This window comes from Galeopterus variegatus, unplaced genomic scaffold (genome assembly GCF_000696425.1).
Source record: "Galeopterus variegatus unplaced genomic scaffold, G_variegatus-3.0.2 Scaffold189, whole genome shotgun sequence".
NCBI classification, from domain to species: domain Eukaryota; kingdom Metazoa; phylum Chordata; class Mammalia; order Dermoptera; family Cynocephalidae; genus Galeopterus; species Galeopterus variegatus.
In genome coordinates, this window is record NW_007726300.1 from 353849 (window position 1) to 374636 (window position 20788).

At 35.2% G+C, this 20788-nt stretch overlaps 1 protein-coding gene across 2 annotated transcripts in view; it reads right to left on the reverse strand.

The window, feature by feature from the left end:
* Nucleotides 1–20788, reverse strand: part of SATB2 (SATB homeobox 2) — a 183514-nt gene that overhangs the window by 138953 nt on the left and 23773 nt on the right. For both annotated transcript variants that reach the window (XM_008564650.1, XM_008564655.1), the window contains exon 3: nucleotides 16484–16660. In XM_008564650.1, coding sequence (XP_008562872.1) covers nucleotides 16484–16660 — 177 coding nt within the window. The remainder of the gene's footprint in view (nucleotides 1–16483; nucleotides 16661–20788) is intronic.

The window sequence follows — 20788 nt, forward strand, 5'->3', positions numbered from 1 at the left end:
AAAAGTGCACCAAATTAATGGGATTCAGCAGTGAAGCTATCTCCTGTGAGGTAGAATAAAAAGGAGTCATGATTCAAAGGTGACAAGTTCAGTTCTCATTACATTCAAATTTTGCAGGATACAAATACATACTGACAATGTACCCCTGGAGGAAATCATTTACATCCCTTCTGCTCCACACAGCCCCGGATTTGCTTTGAAGCAGTTCCACAAGGAACCACTTGAGAAGAAGAGAAAAGATATGAGCAACTATTTCAGGAGGGATGGAAGGGAAAATAGCCTTGTTTTTTCAACACAGCTGTGGGAAACATTGTGTTAAATAAGATGAATTCACTGTAGCCATTTTGCACATGTACTTAGGTAACCTGAAATTCAGAATTCTATAGAAGAAGAAAGATTGAACAGACATAAAATATTTTTGACTGTACTAAAAAAAAAAACCCACCTCATTGATTACAAAGCCATCAGTGAATATTTAAATTTTCATTTGCCATTAGTTAAGGCTATTTCATTTTTAAAAATACACAATTTTAATAGATGATTTTGGAGGAAAATTTCATTACATTGCTAGCCTATATAAAATATATTTAGTGCTTTGAAAAAAATTAGAAAGAGGCAACGTAGTACAGAATACTTTGTCCACAAAAAAGAAAACAACTATTTTTCCAAGTTGATGCAGAGCCATGGAATAGAATATTGATAATTTAAAAATATGAATATCAGATGATCTATTCTTTCTATACCTTAAGAAAATCCAAAAGATTAAGGAAATAATACAGGTAATTCACATCCAGTTTCTCAGAATGAGAGGCTATACGAATTGAAGCTAGAGAAAACAAAAGAAATTAACACATTATGTCTGGTTTCTGCATTGTAAAGTACAATAGCAATAGCAATCATAATAGCAACTAACATTATCCAGCCCTTCAACTGTGTCAAGGGCAATGTAAAGCACTCTACATGGATTATTTCATTTAATCTTCCTAACAACCCAAGAGGGAGGAGTTATTATTATTACCCCTACTCTATAAATGAGGAAACTGAGGCAGAGAGTCACACAGTTGGAAAGTGGTAGCACCAACATTGATAACCCAGCAGTCAGACTCTAGAGTCCACAACACCTAACTGCCACACTATACTACATTGTCCTCAATCAGAACAAGATTGTGGAGGACATAGAATTGGAGACCTGAGCTCATTACACCATGTTAGCTCTCAGTTGATCTGACCATTAAATAAGCTAAGTCATTGTGATCAATTGTTCACCAGGAACAATTCCTAACAATTCCTTAGGAAAAGAAACTAGTTAAGTCAATTCGCTTTCAACCACTTATGTCTGTTACATTAGAAATTAAATTTTGTTAGAAAAGCTAATGTATAACAACAAAATTTTATCAGTAACATTTACTTTCAAATCTTAACCTGGTTTCCTTCTACATCCTTACAATTCTGCACAATACTATTTGTTTGATTTGGTTTGTTCAATAAATTCTTACACTTAAACTGGATAAGCACTTTCAGCCAACTTTTTGTTACACATAATAGAAAATGTACCTACAATAAATAAATAAATAAAGCTTCTAATACAAGTCCCAGTTAATACAGACTATTGCCCTCTGTATGTCTGAATTCATCAAGTTGGAATTTGATGCAAAATAGACCAAGATCTACCCTTGATGGAGTCCTGTTCTACTTTTTGACCCAAAGATCTGGTCTTTGCTCTTGTTCATGCCCACTCATTACAAATCCGATGTCATGGGCCATAACGCGGATCGGGTAAAGTGACTTTGGCAGGTTCAGTGAAAAATCCATCACTACACTGAAAAACCAATGCAATGACTAGCACCACCAGCAATCAACCCCTATCAACCCTCTCCCACAAAAGACAACACCCTCACTTTCCCAGAATCACTAGTGCTACAAACATAACTATTTTGGTTCCACACATTTCAAAGCTCTTTTTAAATTCAAGACAAACAAATGACTGTGGCAGCTTAGGGACACAGGTCCTTTGAGAAGTGCTTCAACTCACAACATCCAAATTTTGAGTTTTCACCTTCCACTACCACAGAGACCTAGAACACACTCTGTTTTTAGCCCAGTGGGAAGAAAGAAGAATTCTTACTCATTCTTACTATGAATAAATTACCCCCCAGAAGAAGTCAACACATACCTTCCAGGAAACTACTAAACTCACAAAGAGAGACAATTTCCTAAAAATTCCTGAAAATGTCCAATTCTTCCCACAGAATAAAAGAACTTACTTCGGAGGAGTAAGTTTATGCTAATCAAGGGCAATTAGAAAGAAATACCCACATTCCATGACTTTAGAAGTTCAACCTGGTCTTTGCTTGACAACATGTTTTAAACATTTTTAGCATGAGTTATAAATCACCTTAGTATGTCTGTGCGAAAGCAGTGCCGCCTGGGAACGGTTTGTGTCATATTGTAGCTGCTTCATCCACACAAATGGCACTTGTAATGAAAACACTGCCATATATCTTAATTTGTCATAGAGCAAATCAGTTTTATCTGTTCATTTTGTGGTTTAGTGTCATAGGTATTTTAGAGAACATAATTTATAATTCCTCATGCAATTATATATGAAATTAAATCATCTCACTTTTCCAGAAGCATCAAAATATTTCAGATTAAGTAGAATGCATTCGTAATGTCTTTGAAGTTCTCTTTCTCTCTCCCTTCCTGCCAATCTACCCCCTGAAGAAAAAAAATAAAGGAAAAAGAGGGAGAAATATTTAGCATTTTAATGAATTGGTCTAGTTATATTAGGTCAGGCCTTATAGAGGATTTTATTTATCTTCTTAATAAAAACCCACTATCACAACAATGCCTTAATCATGCCAAAAAGACGAAGGTAGTGGTTCAGCCACTGCCTCAAGAAGGAGAATACCTGGGTTTCAATATTTGGATCCTGGCTCTACCATCTACTTGCTGTGTGCCCTGGGGTAAGTCATTTAACTTCTCTGTGTCTCAGTTTTCTCAGCTATAAAATGGAGATAATTATACCTATGCCACACAAGGTTTGTGGGAATTAAATGAGTTAACATATACAACACACTCAGAACAGTGCCAGACACACAATAAGCTCTGTGTTTGTTAGCATTATAATCAGCAACAATACCTACACTACTTTTTTTTTTTTTTAAATAGCAAACACATGAAAACCTAGTAAGACAATGTCTTACTGGCTACTTCTAAGGTATTCCAATGGGAGATAAGAGAAAAATACCCTATTGATTGGTCCTTGTTTGGATGGTAAATTGGTTATTTTAGTGAACTTCAAGACAATGCAGCCAGGACCCCTTATTAAGTACTAAGTGACACCTCCGTCTCCTGGGAGAACATGCCACCCCCACATGCATTTTAATTCCCCTGATTTACAACAGAGTTGGGACTATTCCTTTTAATTTGCCTAGTTAAATTAATATCTGCTAAGAGACTCAGACAGATTCATAATCTTATCATTGGTCACAACAGGAAATTCACCCTTACTAAGAAAGAAGGAAAAGCAATTGCTGATCTTAATTGCATTAGTTTCAACTGCAGATGGGTGCTTTTTAATATCTGATGGGGGTTACAAGTAAAAAGTAACATAGTAGCAAATTATAACTTAGTATGTTACATAGATATCTCTGATTTGTATACTTATGATAAAACACTGGTTTCATAAATAAAACTCTTCTTTCATATAAATTGATATTTTTGGTTACATGAATACATTTTAAAAATAAAGAGTATAAATGCTGAAAACCCACCTATTTATTGATAGCAAATACCTCTCTCTATCCAGGGGCCACCAACATACTCACAGGGAAAGAGAATGATCTCTACCTCTGAGAACAGACCTCAGTGTGAGCTGAATGACTCCAGAAAAGCACACAGAAGGGAGATGGTCAAAACGGAACCAATAACACTGTTAGAAAAACGTTCAGTGTAGGTGGCCAAATGCATCTAAATTCTAATCAGGCCCATCTCATACCTGCTAAGCTACAGGGAAGACTGTGAAAAGAAGCTGGGTCAACCTTAGAACTATAAAATGCAGAAGGAAGACAGAGAGATGCTCATCCTTTTTCCATGCCCAGAAGTACCTGAGGTTTGATAGAAACAACTACAAAAAGGATTTGTTTGCTCCCGCAAGCATGGAAGCTGTCATGATTTGTTTGACAAATTCCGTAACTCCAATAGTGGGCTGTCCTCAATCAATCCAAACATAGGAAAAACCTTCCTGAAGAGTTTCTGCCAATGACTCCATAAAATCTCCATCCTACCGCATATATAGCAAAATCCAAAGGCTAAGAAATAGACAAATTGTCATCAGTTATTAATTCCTGGGCCAAGGGACATCTTAACACAGGACTGTTATTGTGAAACTAGTAAGCACTCAGTAACTAACCCACACAATACTGTGTATGCGTTTTTTAAAAAGGAAAAAGGCCAAAATGTGGGTAAGAACAAGACTATTACAAAAAACAAAACATGAAATCAATTAACTAAAGTTTCCTGAATGACACAATGTCTTTTTTACCCTTCTTCCACATTAAAAAACTTAACTCTTCACCATGAGGCAGAAGTAAGAAAGAAAGCTCTTCAATGCCAACGACATTTTATTTTAATAATTGGCCTTTCACCTGCAATGAACCAAATGAAAAGAAATTTATTTCCAAAGGATAACTATATTTGCCCATAAATGCTAGAGTAAATCACTCTTATTGCCTCGCATGTCCTGGGCATAGTATCTGCCCCTAACACTTCCTAATTTACTGACACTTCTAAATCCTTGCAGATAATCAAAAGAAATGTTTAACGTTTTATTTCAAAACCAACAGCTTCACTGTTATTTAGTATTAGGAATAATAAAGAATGTGGAAATTACATATTATAATGTTAAGTGAAAACCACAGGTGAAAATACTACAAACATATGATCTCAATTATGTAAAAGTATGCATAGAACTATAACCAAATGGAAATAATCCTACATTTATCTCTAGGTGGTTGGTCCATGGGGGATTTTTGTATTCTTCCTACTTCTTTTTTTTTTCTTCTATAAATAACAAACATTACATTATTATTAGAAAACTATAGAAAACTTTATAAGCTTATAAGCAGCTTAGATATATGAAAATGGGGTCTAATAAAATAGGTCCTTAGAAAATGCCATCCCACATAGCAAGTTCAATTCTGTTATTTAAACTCAAAACAAGTTATCTATTCAATTAAAAAATATATAAGCTCATTCAGTTACTAATTCTAAAATGTCAATCTTGGTTTATATCTGTAAAGTATGGTTACTATTAGTTTGAATCCTAGATTCAAGTGACAAACTAGAAATATAATGCCACTGAAGGGGATATTAGTTAAGTACACATTCTCTGCTGCCAGTTTTTGGTGCCAATCAAGCTATTTACCTCTGTGAGCTTTTTTTCTCACTGCTAAAATATAGATAATAGTATGTACTTAGTAGGGTTATTATAAGGATTGAATGAGTCAATGTGTGTTAAGCACGTAGAACAGTGCCTGGTACATAAGAAGTAGTCAATAAATATTAACTAATTGTATTAAATATATTCATAACATGTCTATTATGTAAAAGTTTCAGTTTCCTTCACAAAAACTAAACCATAGCTTAATATAAGTTAATTCTAACAATACTACATGTATCCTATTCCAAACATGAGTTAGTGCACATAGGTAAATTTTTCAGAAAATGGATACTTAACTGTTAAGTGGGTACATCATTTTATTTTTAACCCTCAAAACCCATTCAAAACCTTCAATTTTGTTCTGCTTAAGCAGCTATTTTCCAGAAGTCTAAATTTGCTAAAACTCTAGTTCTAGACAAGATGGAAAGAGTAGGGTCAACATAAGCATGATATAATATCAGGTCCTACCTAACATTTTGCTATATAGTGAGTTGTTTATTTTCTATCTTCCCTGCATACAAGAATGTAAGTATCTCGAGGGCAGGGGCATTATAAATTTGTTTCTTTACTATGTCCCCAACACCTAGAACAACGTCTGGCACATAAAAGGCACTCAATAAATATTTGTTATGTGAATTAATTAAATGATATTATGCTAGAGAACCAGAGAATCAAGATGTGATCTTTAAAAATTTATTTTTCTGTCCACAAAATGGGAATAGTAAAACTCATCCATCTTCAATAGTGCTCAAAAGAATGAAGATCTTAATAAAGTGCTTTCTTTCTTTCCAAATAACTCTGATGTATCTTCCACTGCAGATTATCTAAAACAGGCCCCCTCCAAAATAAATCTCCCCACTCCCTTAAGGAATTATGGTATTCAATAAAATAAGATGTTTAGAATTGTTATCATCCTGGCTCTAGAGCACATATTCTCGAGAACCAACTTGTGAAGTTGATAAAACAGATCAGAGTTTTCTATCAAAAACAGACTGCCCTCTTAACTCTGCTCCCATGATGGCAGGTTTTTATCTAAGAGATTATTAGGCTTGTGCAGCCAAATCATTGAGGGCAGAGATTTGAAATGTGCTATGAGCTTTCCAGCATCTGATTCTTTGATTTATAAAACTGACAGAAAGAATATGTAGGAAGTATCTCTCTGCCCAGCGAACACAAACTGGAAGCTGAGGGGGACACCTGGGGTGCTACATGTCTGATTTGCATGTAGCCTGCAGCAATCTTTTTCAACCTAAGTAACAAGTTTGTAAAATCGCAGCGCAGATTTGCTGTTCTGTCCTGAGTGATATTTCTTCAAACCAAAAAGAGACAGACAGATAAGAGGAAAACCTTTGTGCTCATTGACACACAAATAATTTGCCAATTACTGCTTTTGAGCAAACAAATGTCATGTTCTCTACAGCCCTGACTTAAGACTCTTTAGAGCTCTCAAAGCTGCCTTCAAAAAACATTGTATTTCAAAGCACTGGGTTTTAAATGTTCATCACAGTCATGTGAAATCTATCTGGCACCCAGGAAACCAAACTAAGGTGCCCCTGTGTGACCAGTCAGTCAGTTGAACGCTCACTTTTCTCCCCTGCCTCCCACGACCACCACTGAGCTTTTCCTCTGTAACACTGCAGAAAGAAGACGGTCCTTTAACAGCTCAGGGTCCCACTCACGTGCCAAGTTATCACAATATGTAATAAGTAAATTGCCCACTTACTGACACTGTGCAGATGAATAAACTATTATGGATTTGGGATCCCGTAAGAACAAAAAAATAAGAACACTGTATCTGAGAAAATCTGGACAAAGTATACATGTAAAATATAAACTAAAATATGAAATGAAAGACCTAAGATTCTGAAATTTCATAACTTTGCAAAGAATTAACTAAAATTATAAGATTATAATTTAAGTTATAATGATAAAATAGGAAGCTGAGAGTTTTTAAACAGCATTTTAATATTACAAAATGCTCTATGGTCAAGACATTTTTACTATCCATCACGAACATCAAAATAAACTTTATTTACGGTTAGAATATGATGGTATAACATCAAGACTGAGAGTTGTATCAATGGAGAGCTTTAAATGTAAAGGATCTATCTAAAAGGTAACAGCACTACTGAAGCATTTGTAAGTGTTTAATGAATGTGCTTTTTCCAAATGAGTTTCTTGAATGGAATCTGTACTGCATCTTCTTGAAGCACAAACAGACCTAGGTCTTCAGCAAACTATACTTGCATTAAAATCTATACATTAGTAAAAGACAATTATGCATTAGAAGGCAACAGAATAAGAAAATTAAACACTATATATTATATCAGAGTATCACCAATTTTAGGCTGTGGGTTTCACACTCATAACCCCTCAAAGCTATACCTTTTAATGGGACATACCTTAATTATTAAATAAAGGTTGTATATTTATGTGGGTCAGTCTATTTAACCTGGATCATTTTACATGAATGCCAAAACATAGAACTCGGATGATCGTACCTCCAAGTTATGGGCATTAACACCTAAACTCCAGAGGATTTTTAAAAGTTTAAAAAATACACCAAAGCTAATTGCTACCATGGCCAATTGCCACAAACAAAATGGATAACTAAGAACATTGCAAAACACTTCCTTCATTGTGGAGGAAATAATGATCTAGAATTTTTCAATGAATTATTTCCACTGGATTTTTTTAAGTTAGTTTTCACGTAGTAATTGCAAGGTCAGAGGCGAAGTGAGATCACTTTTTCATTCCCTGCCCTCAACAGATTTTTTTCGGTTTTGTTTTGTTTTGTTTTGTTTACTTTTTCCCTCAACAATTTTCATCAAACACTACCTACTCAACTGCTAGGCATCCCCAAAATCAAGTTGGATAGGGTCCTCATCCTCTACAAACTTACAGATAGACAATATTTCCATCAGCTAACCTTCATATGAGCGATAATTACATATCTGTATGCTTAAAAATAATATATTTATGACAACAGAAACAAATATAAGGAAAACAAAACTATAAACATTTATATTAGATATTAAATCTTAACTGTATATTGGACAAGGAAATGACGTGAGCATTATTTTTCCCTTGGCATTTAGTTAGAATGTAGTGTGTCAGTTTTTGCTGTTGTACATGTGAACATACATATGTGCACACACATGTATGTATGAATATATGTAGCAGAGAAGGGGAGAATATGAGGGGTATGTTAAAGAGTGTGTCATCCCACAATCTAGCTCTTTTTGGCCCATCCAGGTCTAATGAGAGCCGAGAAATGGTTAACAGCAATTTTGGGTAGCTTTTTCAGCTCTCTTTTTAGGAGCCACAGACTTTTTAAAAAAGCAGCCTATTTGTTAAAAGTTTGCTTCAAGGCCTAAAATTTCTAAATATGCACCTTTTTTAACACTGCCCTTTAAAAAAAAAATGTTGAAAGTCTCCCAAACATGAGAGTTTAATTAAAGAATGAAAAGTGAAAAAAAGAGACAGATGAAGCCAAAGAAAGAAATGGAGGGAGCAAGACAAGATGAGAGATCATTTTAAACATTTTCAGTAGGAAAAATGTCAAACTTTCAGAGCATTAAAAACCCTCTCGTTCCAGACAACATGTGTTTTTTAACCATTCTCCCACAAAAAAAAAAAAAAAAAAAAAAAAGTGAATTTCTGAATTCCTTTATAAGGTTATGATCAAGCTTACTAATTATTTATCTGAAACCACAGTATTTGAAGGAATTTATAGAATCAGGGTTTCATTAGGTTTAGCAAACAAAAATAATTCTGAATTAGAGCAGCAAATATAAGTTATAGAAAAGAATTTTTAAAAACCTAAGAGGATGAGCCGGCCCCATGGCGCACTCGGGAGAGTGCAGCGCTTGGGAGCACAGCGGCGCTCCCACCGCAGGTTCGGATCCTATAGAAGGATGGCCGGTGTGCTCACTGGCTGAGCGCGGTGTGGGCGACACCAAGCCAAGGGTTGCGATTCCCTTACCGGTCACAAAAATGACAAAAAAAAAAAAAAAAAAACCTATAGATTCAGAAAGACTTAAGGGACACATCAACCAAGTGCATTTACAGATTTGTATGGCTCCTGATTTGAATAAACCAACACACACAAAAAATTATAAAATAATTAGGAAATTTGAACCTTTACATGATATCAAAGAATTAAAGTATTTTTAGGAGGCACAATGGTACTGTAGTTATGTTTTTAAAAGAGTCTTGAGTTCGAATCCCCTTAACAACCAGCTGCCAAAAAATAAAATAAAATAAAAACAAAAGAACCTTTATCTTTTAGTGATTTTTAGTAAAATACTTATGGATAAAATGTGACTCTAGGATACACTATAAAATAATCTGGGGGGGAGGGATGAGAAGTGAGTAGGAACAAAGATGAGACAGGACTGGCCATGAATTGCTAAGTGCTGATCCTAGATGAGGAGTTCATTAGTATTTAATACACAAGTCTCTCAAATTTGTATATGTTGCATGTTTCCATATAAACACATTTTAGAGAATTAATTTAAGAACAGAGCATTTCAAGCACTGAACACTTTAAGTTGAAGGGGTATTCATTTCTAATGATGAAATTTACTTTAAAAGTAGTTTCTATGTAAAGATCTTCCTAATAGTATATTTAAAGAGCTAGTCCAGGGCCAGCCCGTGGCTCACTCGGGAGAGTGCGGTGCTGATAACACCAAGGCCCCGGGATCGGATCCCATATAGGGATGGCCGGTTTGCTCACTGGCTGAGCGTGGTGCTGACAACACCAAGTCAAGGGTTAAGATCCCCTTACCGGTCATCTTTTTAAAAAAAAAAAAAAAAGAGCTAGTCCGCTGAAAAGCATATAATTATTAATAAATAAATAACATACAAAATATTAAATAAAGCCATTCCTTTTTTATAAAAATATCCTTATTACTTTGGTTTTATATTTTATTCTATCTATTTATTTTTATTATTGTTTCTAGTTTATTAACTACAATTATTCCCCCTACATACACTGCCTACAAACCGAAAAGAGGTCCAGATCAACACTGGCAAAATACTTTTTCTGTGTTTTGACCAGAAAAATTTGGATCCCAGCAAACCTATAAGTATCTTTTGAATAACTACATCTTATGATTCTAAAAGTTATTATTGGAGTGTCCTATCACTGTGAACACAGCCAGAACATCATAGACTATGGAATGCTGACACAGAATGATCTGGAAACAGCAATCGATGATCAATAAGGAGTCAAATTTATATTTCATTTTTTTTTTTAAGATGACCGGTAAGGGGATCTTAACCCTTGACTTGGTGTTGTCATCACCACACTTTCCAAAGTGAGCCAACCAGCCATTCCTATATAGGGATCTGAACCTGCAGCCTTGGTATTATCAGCACCACCCTCTGCCAAGTGAGCCATGGGCTGGCCCTTATATTTCACTTCTGATAAAAACAGCTAATTCATGAATGGGAGCCAACTTCACAGTGATGTGCAAGCAAAAATAATTCTTCATGGATAAAGTTTAGTAAAAATGAAATTTAAAAACGGTTTTCATTCAACAAACATTTACTGAATTCCTATGGGCCTCACATTATGCAATGTATTACTCTTTATAAAAGAACAAAATATTTTCCAGTATGTAAGTTCAAATCTAATTATTTAAAAAAGTAAAATGGCACTTTTTAGAAACATATATATTTCTCCAGGGTAATAAATAATATCTTCAAGTTCATTTGTTCATTCTTCCAACATTGAACGTCAACCACAAGCGCCACCCTTGTGTTCTGAAGAAACAGCCTTCTGAGAGCAGAGAAGCTTCGCCAATAAAAACCGAAGCCAAAGATAGGCCTAATCTGAAATGGAGAAAGCAATGTACAGAACTGGCAAATAAACAGTTTTCCTGTAATTAAACGAAGCAAAGACTTCCTAGAAAATTTAACCCATACTTCCCATCTTGTCATCTACTTCCAAAAGCTGACAAGAGGAAGAGGAACTCTTAAGCACTTTTCAGGAATAAGGTGAACATTTAGTTATAAATTAGTACCAATCCTGTAAACAAATTTTACATGCATTTATTTTCTCTGAACTTCAGCATTCAATATTTCTGAGCTCAGATGGTCCAAAATCAGCTTATAACTTCACACACTAAACTTTTCATGCATGATTAAACCACAAAATGTAAGCTCCATGAAAGCAGGGTTCTTTCCAGTTCTTTACCTGCAAAAGCTAGAAGTGACTGACACATGGCAGGCATTTAATACTACCGAATTAATTAATTTAAAGGTCATAATTGCTAAGGAATATGCTTTAGTTTTATATCAGGACTCATTTTGGCCTCATAAGAACCATACATTTGAATTACTCAGCCTACTATAGGCCCTCTTATTTAGGTTTAGAACTTGGCTTCAATAGATGACAATTCTGTGAGGTTTGGTTTTTCGTTTGTTTTTAATGAAGTCTGTCTCAGTTACCTGGAAAAGGTATCTCTACATATTTCATCATGAAAATGAAATATATATAATATTATCATTATCTGATATATATAATCATCATGTATTTAGTACATACCCCATCCAAAAAGTCCTGCCTTTTAGGGTTTATGTCAAAAAGTAAAGAGCAAATATTAAGTAAGAATTCGTTCCTACCCCAACTCTAAACTGCCAGCTATCAGGTCCATCACAGGACAGCCTGTGTGATAAAGGACCCTGACTCTGGAGGTCGATCAATGGGCTTCAGACCTCAGCTTGCCCAACCACCGGCCTGTGCCCCTGGGATAGTTGTTCCCTCTCTTTCTTTGTCTCAGTTCCCTCTTCTCTGAAATGGGAAACATACAATAATACACTTCAAATGGCTGTTGTGAAAATTAAATGAGTCAATGCATGTAAATCTCTTAGAATAGTGCCCAACATTGTTACCTAGCACTATTAAAATTCTAAGAAATCCCTTGGTTTATACATCACAGAAGCACGTTAATGACTTATTATTTCTTTTGTTTAATCTTTCACCAAAAAAACAACAGAAATGCATCTGTATCATGTATAAATTTTCACACTTACGGATAAATTAGGCACAAAGTGAACTGCTTATCAAAGACTGGGAAATAAGGTAGACAACAACGTCCCACTTATTCAGTGACGAATTCACAGAGGAAGTAGAATCTCATACTTAACATATTTTTTCCTAATTAGAAAAAGAAGAAAATCCCACATAATCCCACCACCCACCCTATTGACGTGTTAATATATTTCCTTTGTTTTTCTTGTATGCATATAATGTGGAATTTTATATAAGTGAGAAGGTATTTGCCACCCTGCTTGATTCGTGCAACATTTATTAAATATATTTTTCCGTGCCACTTTTTAAAAATACCATTTAAGATGACTGTATAAAAGTAATACTTCAACACAAATAAGAAATAATGATGCTTCATGTACCTCCTTCTTGAATCCATAATTTCAACTCCCAAAACACCCAGTTAGAAAAGAAATTTTTGCTTATTTATTGCTCAGCATGTTCATCTTTAAATAAAATTCTCTGGTCAAAAATAAATTTTAAAACATTTAAAAATTTACAGAAAGCAGGGGAGAGATCAAATGTCTACTTATGAATTACATCAAATACGCACAGTGAGGCATCTCTTTGCCATCATAGCTGCCTCCCAAAGTCTACCATTCAAGTTGGCAAGTATGAATAGCTACTTAATCAGTGAGCTAAAGAACTCTCTGGACAGTGTGGAGAGACCCAAGGCTAATATCAAAAGGCTTATGGGGCAGAATTGAAAGGATGAAAAGGAAAGAAGAAAGAAGAAAGGGAGTGGTGAGTTTCAGTGCAGGGTGGGAGGGGGGATATCTGATGCTTCCCAAATAGCAGTAGTACCCTGGGTTAACAACCCTTTTCCAAAAGACTCTAAGACTTTTGATGCACAGACATGGACTCACAGTCCATTGTACAGTGTTAAAAAGTTCCTGCCATTCATTAGACCCTAGTCTACCTATTCTGGGAAAAACAAAAAGCCTGCCAGCTTTTGGCTTCTTGCATATGCAAAACAGCAGGTCTGATGAATACTGTATCTCATATCCTTGAAAATCAGAGTTAGTGGTGTGTGTATTGGGAAATGGAGAGTATGGGTCAACTAGAAACACAGTTCCCATGATTTATGACAGCATTTTGTGCCCTTCTTCTCTCTTGGGTCCTAATATCTGGCCTTCAAATAAAGGTTACTGCTAATAAGGGGGGTGGAGAGGAATTCCTAAACTTCCTTTTATTTTTAGATTTCTATTATCCTTTAGAAGCAAATATTCTTAATAAAATTTCTTCACCTCACCTGGAAGGAATACCCTCTCAGAAAAAGAAATCTACTAACCCATGCTTATAAGAGCACAGGTCCATTGAGACTTGAGCACCATTTCAAAATAATGACATTGCTAATGTATTTTCTCTTTTACAGGCAATCTGAAATACTCTTGCAATTCAGTTACTGAAACTCTTTTCTGGTCACGTCAAAATGAAAAATCGTGTTTCCAGAACCTCAATTTTTTAAAATAGGCTCAAGCAACCTGCTATCCTTGCAGTTTAGTCCTGCTCATCTTTTCCAGCATAGGAAGGACAGATTCAAGAACACACAGTTTCTCTGCTGCAAATGAATTTGTCAGGAGGTCCCCCAGTGATGCCCCTATATTGGGGGAATTACATAAACACTAAACAAAGAAACAAAACCAAAACCAAATAAGAAAGAAAACTACACACATAAAACTTCATGCATTTAATCATCAAAAAGTCATATTTTGTTCTACCTCATCTTCTACCTTTCTCTTTCCTGTTTGTCCGGCACATGAAGGACCTGCCTTATTATGCATGCCGTTTGGTCTATCATAAACATACAGCAAACTGCATACTTTTAATGATCTGAATGACAAGGACCTAATACATTCATTTCAAAATAAACAATTCTGTTTTTCCATTTACCCAAAACAGATCAGCAGCCTAATTTAAAACAAAATAAACTGTGATTTTTTTTTCTTCTGTGAGATTACAGTAAAGGACCCAGTGATAAAACCTTTGCTTACATACAAAATAAAGTATACCTGTGATCTAGAGCACCTTCAGAATGTTGATTCAACTTTAAAAAGTGTAATATTAGTATTTTTTAACCTTAATTTTCAAAAACTTTGAGGAATCAAATAATCGCTTTTGACTTTATTCAGGGGAACTGTTTAACTCTCCACTGTAGATGGTATTTATTGCTAGTATATATTACACCTTGGTGAGTAGAACTCTCAGTCCACATCACTGAAAGGAACGGTGTGGCTCCCTAGTGCAAATTTCCTGAGAGCCCCTTCCTTCAGCATGTGCCAAGAATCAAATCTTGGCCACTTAGTGCTCCGTGTTCCACATGTGAGATCACGACGCGTTGAGCAGCCGTGCTAACTGAGATGGATAGCCCTGTCAAACAGGAAGCTGGCACACCAGGATGCAAACAGTGGGATACAATGACCTTTACATTCAGAGAAAAATATCCCTAAAATGGCATGAAAAGTTTATGGGGAGAAGGGAGGGGATTCTTTTATTTCATTTAGGCACATAGCATGAAATAAAAGCAACGGTGCCTGGCATGCAATTTGCCCGGGATCAAATCCTGAATCCCTCAAACAAGAAGTAAAGTCATCAGACAAAGGAAATGAATCCTTTACCACGCCACTTTGAAAGCACTGGACTCTGATTCAGCTATGTCACTGTACCCAAACTGGTCAAGCACTAGGATTCAGACTGCACTTGGACTCACAATAATCCATAAGGTACTACCTGCCCTGGGGTAATACTTGACCCTTGGTTTGCTTCTTAGTAGAATTAAGTCATCGTTTAAATTCTTAAAATATTTTTTAAAAAGCAATGATCTACTTACAGAATCAGACTCAAGAACTTGGGAATTTAAATCCTATGTCCTTGGTCATCATATTTGTAGCTTTCTATAAATGCTTAAGATCTCATAATTTGCTTATAAGAATAAATGAGGCTCTTACTAATAGTTCTTAGGAATGATATGAAGAGGAACTCATTAAAAAATAGCAAAAGTCCTTGGCATATATGCAAACACTAAGTAAAAAAAGTAATATAGGAAATTAATATATAAAACAAAACCTGGAAATTACATACTTCTCTCCTTAAATTATAACCATAACCATAATCATAAACTATACAATTCAATAACTTCAGCTGAAAAACAAGGATAATAATTCCATTGGGTCAATTTTTTAATTATTCAAGGTTTGAGGGATATTTATTTTACTTTTATTTTTTGGACGCTGGCCAGTAAGGGGATCTGAATCCTTGACCTTGGTGTTTTAACATCACTCTCTATAGGAGGTATTTTTGTTATTTGTTTTGTCCATTCTTTGGCATGAAAGAACAATGTGTTATGCTTCAGAATGAAACATCAGGTGCTCACAATGGGCTTCCCAGCATTTTACAATACATGCTGAAATAATGAGGCAATTTTAATATTTAATTAAATAGGTAAATGGAATTGATCACAAAGACAGATTTTTTTCTTAAATAAATGAACCACATCAAAACTATAGAACAGTTTTCAAAGATATAAAAGGGTAAGATGTGTCCACTTCTTTCTGTTTAATTTAAAGCTGATCATAAAGTTTGGAAGCCATAAGCCCAAAGCAATAAATAAATTTAGAAAACAAAAGCTTATAAATCATGTATTAAAGTTTGGATAAGTTAGGAGTCACATCTCAGCATTGGCCCTGGGAATACCAATTTGCTGACTTAGAAGAAATAACAGTTATAAATGTAAAAACCTACGATGATCACTTTGAAATACAAGCTAATTTCGGTGTCTCTAAAGGTACTAGTCAAATGATTCCCCAAACAACAAGAGAGCAAGACGCTCTACAAGAAATAATTCTGCTGCTCACTGTTTGGGAAGATGCTAAATCTGACAATTCTCCTTCAACCCTTGTCTGGAGAACTATTTCAGGGAAAATATTCTTCCTCAAATCATGACACACAGGAGGCTCAGGAGGAGAAGGGAGATACATTAATACCTTGGGCCTGAGCTGCGGAGCTGTGGGAATACCCCAGGGCCAGGAGCGCGGTCTCCACCAGCTGGCTAAAAAGCACATCTTTTCGCACCAGAACAAACTCAGCGTGTTCTTCTCTGTTGTCATATTCAAGAGAGCCGTCCAACTGCTCCACCACACAAAAGACAGGAATCATCAAACCTGGAGGGACAAAATCCAAGAGCAAAACACAAACATTACAAAGCAAATCGCAGTCACTACAATGAGAAGGGAAGAGACAGTTATAAATGCCATTCATCTGTGATCAACAGCAGTTTAAACAAGCCTCTTAGTTGTATGGGCTGTGGGCATTTTCCCTTCTATTATTACTATCAGACTGCAACAGAATTGTCTGGGGCAGTGGCAGAAGTCCTCAGATTCTTGTCATTAGAAGGTGGAATGCATCAATCTGAGATGTCCCGGCACATAGGTGAGATTAAGGTGACCTTACAGACCCTGGAATCTTTAATGTCTACAGTTTCATCATTAACTGTTAATCAGCACTAGTATTTTCAGATCAGATCTGCTTTTGTCTAGAAATGTATTTCAAAGCCTCCAGTTGTAATTTACTTAGTAGGGAGGCATGTTTGATTTCAGGGCCTAAGTCATTGTGTGAATATGTACAAGTAAGTCAACAGGAATTTAAAAGAAGTCCCTCTTGTATATATATTTTTTTAAATCCTGGTAAATAAGTCATCAACTAGCCTGAAAATAACCTGATCATGAAAGTCTTTACTGACGCTTAACTTAGGTCAAAATATACATCCAAATACAAAACTTTGTCTCCTTAAAATTATTTCTTTATACCAGTTACCATTAGAAAGGCAGTTATCTTTTCTTGTGTTTTCAGAGAAAAGAAGTGAACTATCCTAAAGAATAAAGCAAATTAGTCTAGTTGAAAATCTGTTGAAATCTGTTGTCACTGAAATATTTCTCTGCTTTGTATCAAAGTGTGAAAAGCTAAAAAATGTTTAATTCACCAAAGATTTTTAAGCTGTTTTTTATTTTCAAATAATCATACAAGCATTTAAATCTAAACATAGCCAAGGGAGAAGAAGATCAAAGTTTTACCAGCATATGAGTAATAAACATGGACTCACACAAATTAGTATGTTATAGAATAAAGGTCTGCTCTGGTTCTTTTCTTTGTGCAAGAAAAATCAAAAGTTATAAAGGATGGGTGAGCACGCAGAGAGATGGGGGAGGCGAAGGGTCAGATAGTCATGGTGAAGTCACTTTACAATAGAAATAAAACCTCTGTGTAAAATGACTACATGGGACTTTGGACCCTGACACATGGAATGCATAGGAGTTTTTCCAGAAGACCCTCCCTGTCACCCCAACCCTAAGAAGCCTCCTGACTCACTCTGATCTTGAAAGCAGAAGGTGGGAGCGGATACTCTGCAAACTACTGGGTCACAGATTTAGGTTTTTGTTCTAAAGATAATACAATGGTGCAACTGGTTCCCATGTGCTAATTATTATTATTAAATATAATAAGTATTGGGTGTAATTATTAAATATAATCACTATTAACAGTAATAATACTCATTAAGAATTGTTATCATTAAAGATCATAGTAATTATTATTAAGACTGCACAACAGTCTAACAAGTCACACCATACCATACCTGGGACAGCTATTGACTCAATGTTTTACTCTTGAGAACAACAAAGCAATATTATTGTCTACAGCAAATATACTATCCATGGCATAGATTTATGGAAAATATGAGGCAAGGGTGAAGCAGACTGACTTTTCGGATAATGAAGAGGATTTAGCCTGGCCACATGATGCCTTACAAAATATATTTTCTTTTATTGTGACCATTTCATTATCTCTGCCATCATTCATTTATCCTGCATTTATTCATTGAACTACCTACTATGTACCAGGTATCACCCATGGCTCCAGGGATACAAGTGAGAACAAGTCTGATATGGCTCCTGCCCTCAATTTAGTTGAAGGCATTATAAAATCTTCCTAAACAAGCATAACAGCATTTTTATAGGATGCATTCATGAAAGTCCTTACCAGCAGGGAATAGCCCCCATTAGACTCTAACTCCTACGTACTCGTATACGATCTTTGTCCAAGGAAGCAGGCTGGTTTCTACTTTTAATGATTGAAGCTTATGCACACACCGGGCCATGCAGTCAGCGGTGCCATAAGCTAATACCTGTGTGTACATAAGTTTCAATGCTGAAAATTCATCTGTGGTTCCTAATGTCAATATCAGAGTGTCACACATCTGGGAATCACAGATAAGACCTTTAAATGAATCCAGTTGCTCCATAAGCTATCATGTGTCCATTACTTAGGAACCATAAATCTTTCTCAAGTTTACAATCAACTGATAAAACTTAAGACCATGTTAATTTTTAAAAATAATATTAACAGTTCAATCAGTTAGACATGGAATATAGCATGAAAGCACAGGGATCTATAACATGTAGGAAATTATGTTTTGCAACTATTACAGAAATACTTCTTAAACATTTTAGTTCAGTGATTGCAAGGAAGCAATTGTTAGCTGACATGACAGCAATAACTCCTCACAATCAAAAAGCAAACACCACCCCCCCACACAGTCATCACCTACTTTCTACTTTAAAAATAAATAAATAAATAACTTTGAGGCCATTTATAAAAATAAAACAATGTTTAAAAAATATAAAAATAGAAAGTGATGGTGATGCTAAAAAATATAATAAAACAATTATTAGCCAGGAATATATATGATAATAGGATTTGCTCTGAAGCACAAGTATATGAGTTACTGAAGAATGTCATCAACAGGTTATATTTAACCCCTGGAAAAATTCACCTTCTTACTAGAATTTGATCAATCTAAACAATTATGGTTTTTATAGTAAAATGCAATTTTTACAAAAGAAGAGGAAGGCAGGATAAAAAAAAAGAGAGAGAGAAAAGCAAAACAGAAAAAAAAAAAAAGCAAACAAAAAAGGTGCATGGAAGGCAGAAAAAATAGATGCAATTACAAGTGACAATGACAAGAGAAATAAAAAATAGTAAAATAGTACAATTGAGGTCAAGTGTGGGAAGAAGAAAATTAAGGAATAGGTTTAAAAAGCCTTTTAAAAAAACAGGAAACCCCTAAGGAAAGCAAACTATAAAAGAGTAGAAATATGTACCAAAAAAAAGATATATTTATCCATTTGGTCCCGACACTCTTCCCAGGCAAAAGAAGAAAAAAGAAAGAAAAAAGTGAGAATGGATGGAAAGATAGGAAGGGTATTTGGAAAGCACTTCAGAAAATAAATTAAGAATGGGAAGAATTAAAAGATAAGTTCCAATAAAAGAAAAGCAATGTAAAACTAAAATGCATTTAAAACAATATTTAGAAATAGTCAAGAAAAAAAGAGAAAAACTCTTGTTCTAGCCTTATATCTTGAGCTTATGGCATTATTTTTCTTTTATTGTAGCACAGACCCATTTCCAGATGATCAAGTAGAGAACTTTGAACCTTTTGATCATAAGCCTTGCTAAGCCTTTTACAATTGCAGGAGGTTAGCAGGTAGTTTAATCAGGAGGGCAGGCACTCTGCCCCGGCCATTTCCTAAAAATTAGGAGTTGTTCTGGTAATTGGTATAAATGACGAATTTTGTTTGTCATAAAGGAAAAATAAACCTGGGAGCCTCGCTGCATAGAAAAATGTATTTTTCCAACGGTCATTAGTTATGATGCTGAAATTGTCATGTTCATTAAGACATTATTCCTGAAGAAGTAAATATAATTATAAACGGTTAATTGTTGTTCTTCCCTCTCTTCACCACAACAGCCACATGAACTTAGACCCCTGGGAAGAAGGTTAGATGTGGCGATGAATAGCAAGGGGTCAGGAGGCAGGCAACAGTTGGAGCAAATCCTGGCACTGTCACTCCTTACCTGTGTGAGTGACCTTAGGTAATTTATCTGACCTCTCTGAGTTCAAATTGTTCCTAGCTAAAATGTAAATAATAATATCTACATCATGGAATTCTTGTGAGGATTCAACAATGTAGTATACTTACGTTGTCAGACAGCTCTCAGACAATGGAACCTATTTGTTTTTCTTTTTTTCAAAATCAGTATTAACCATTTCACAAAAGAAAAAAAAAATTTTTTCGTAGTCTATAATCAATGTTCATGATACTAAGAAAATAATTTCTTCAGAATAAAAATGATACTAATAATCTCGAATGGCTTAAGCACTGAATGGCCTAATGATACTAACAATCACTTATTATGCAAATGATAATGGCTTAAAGTGTTCAACATGCCTCCTA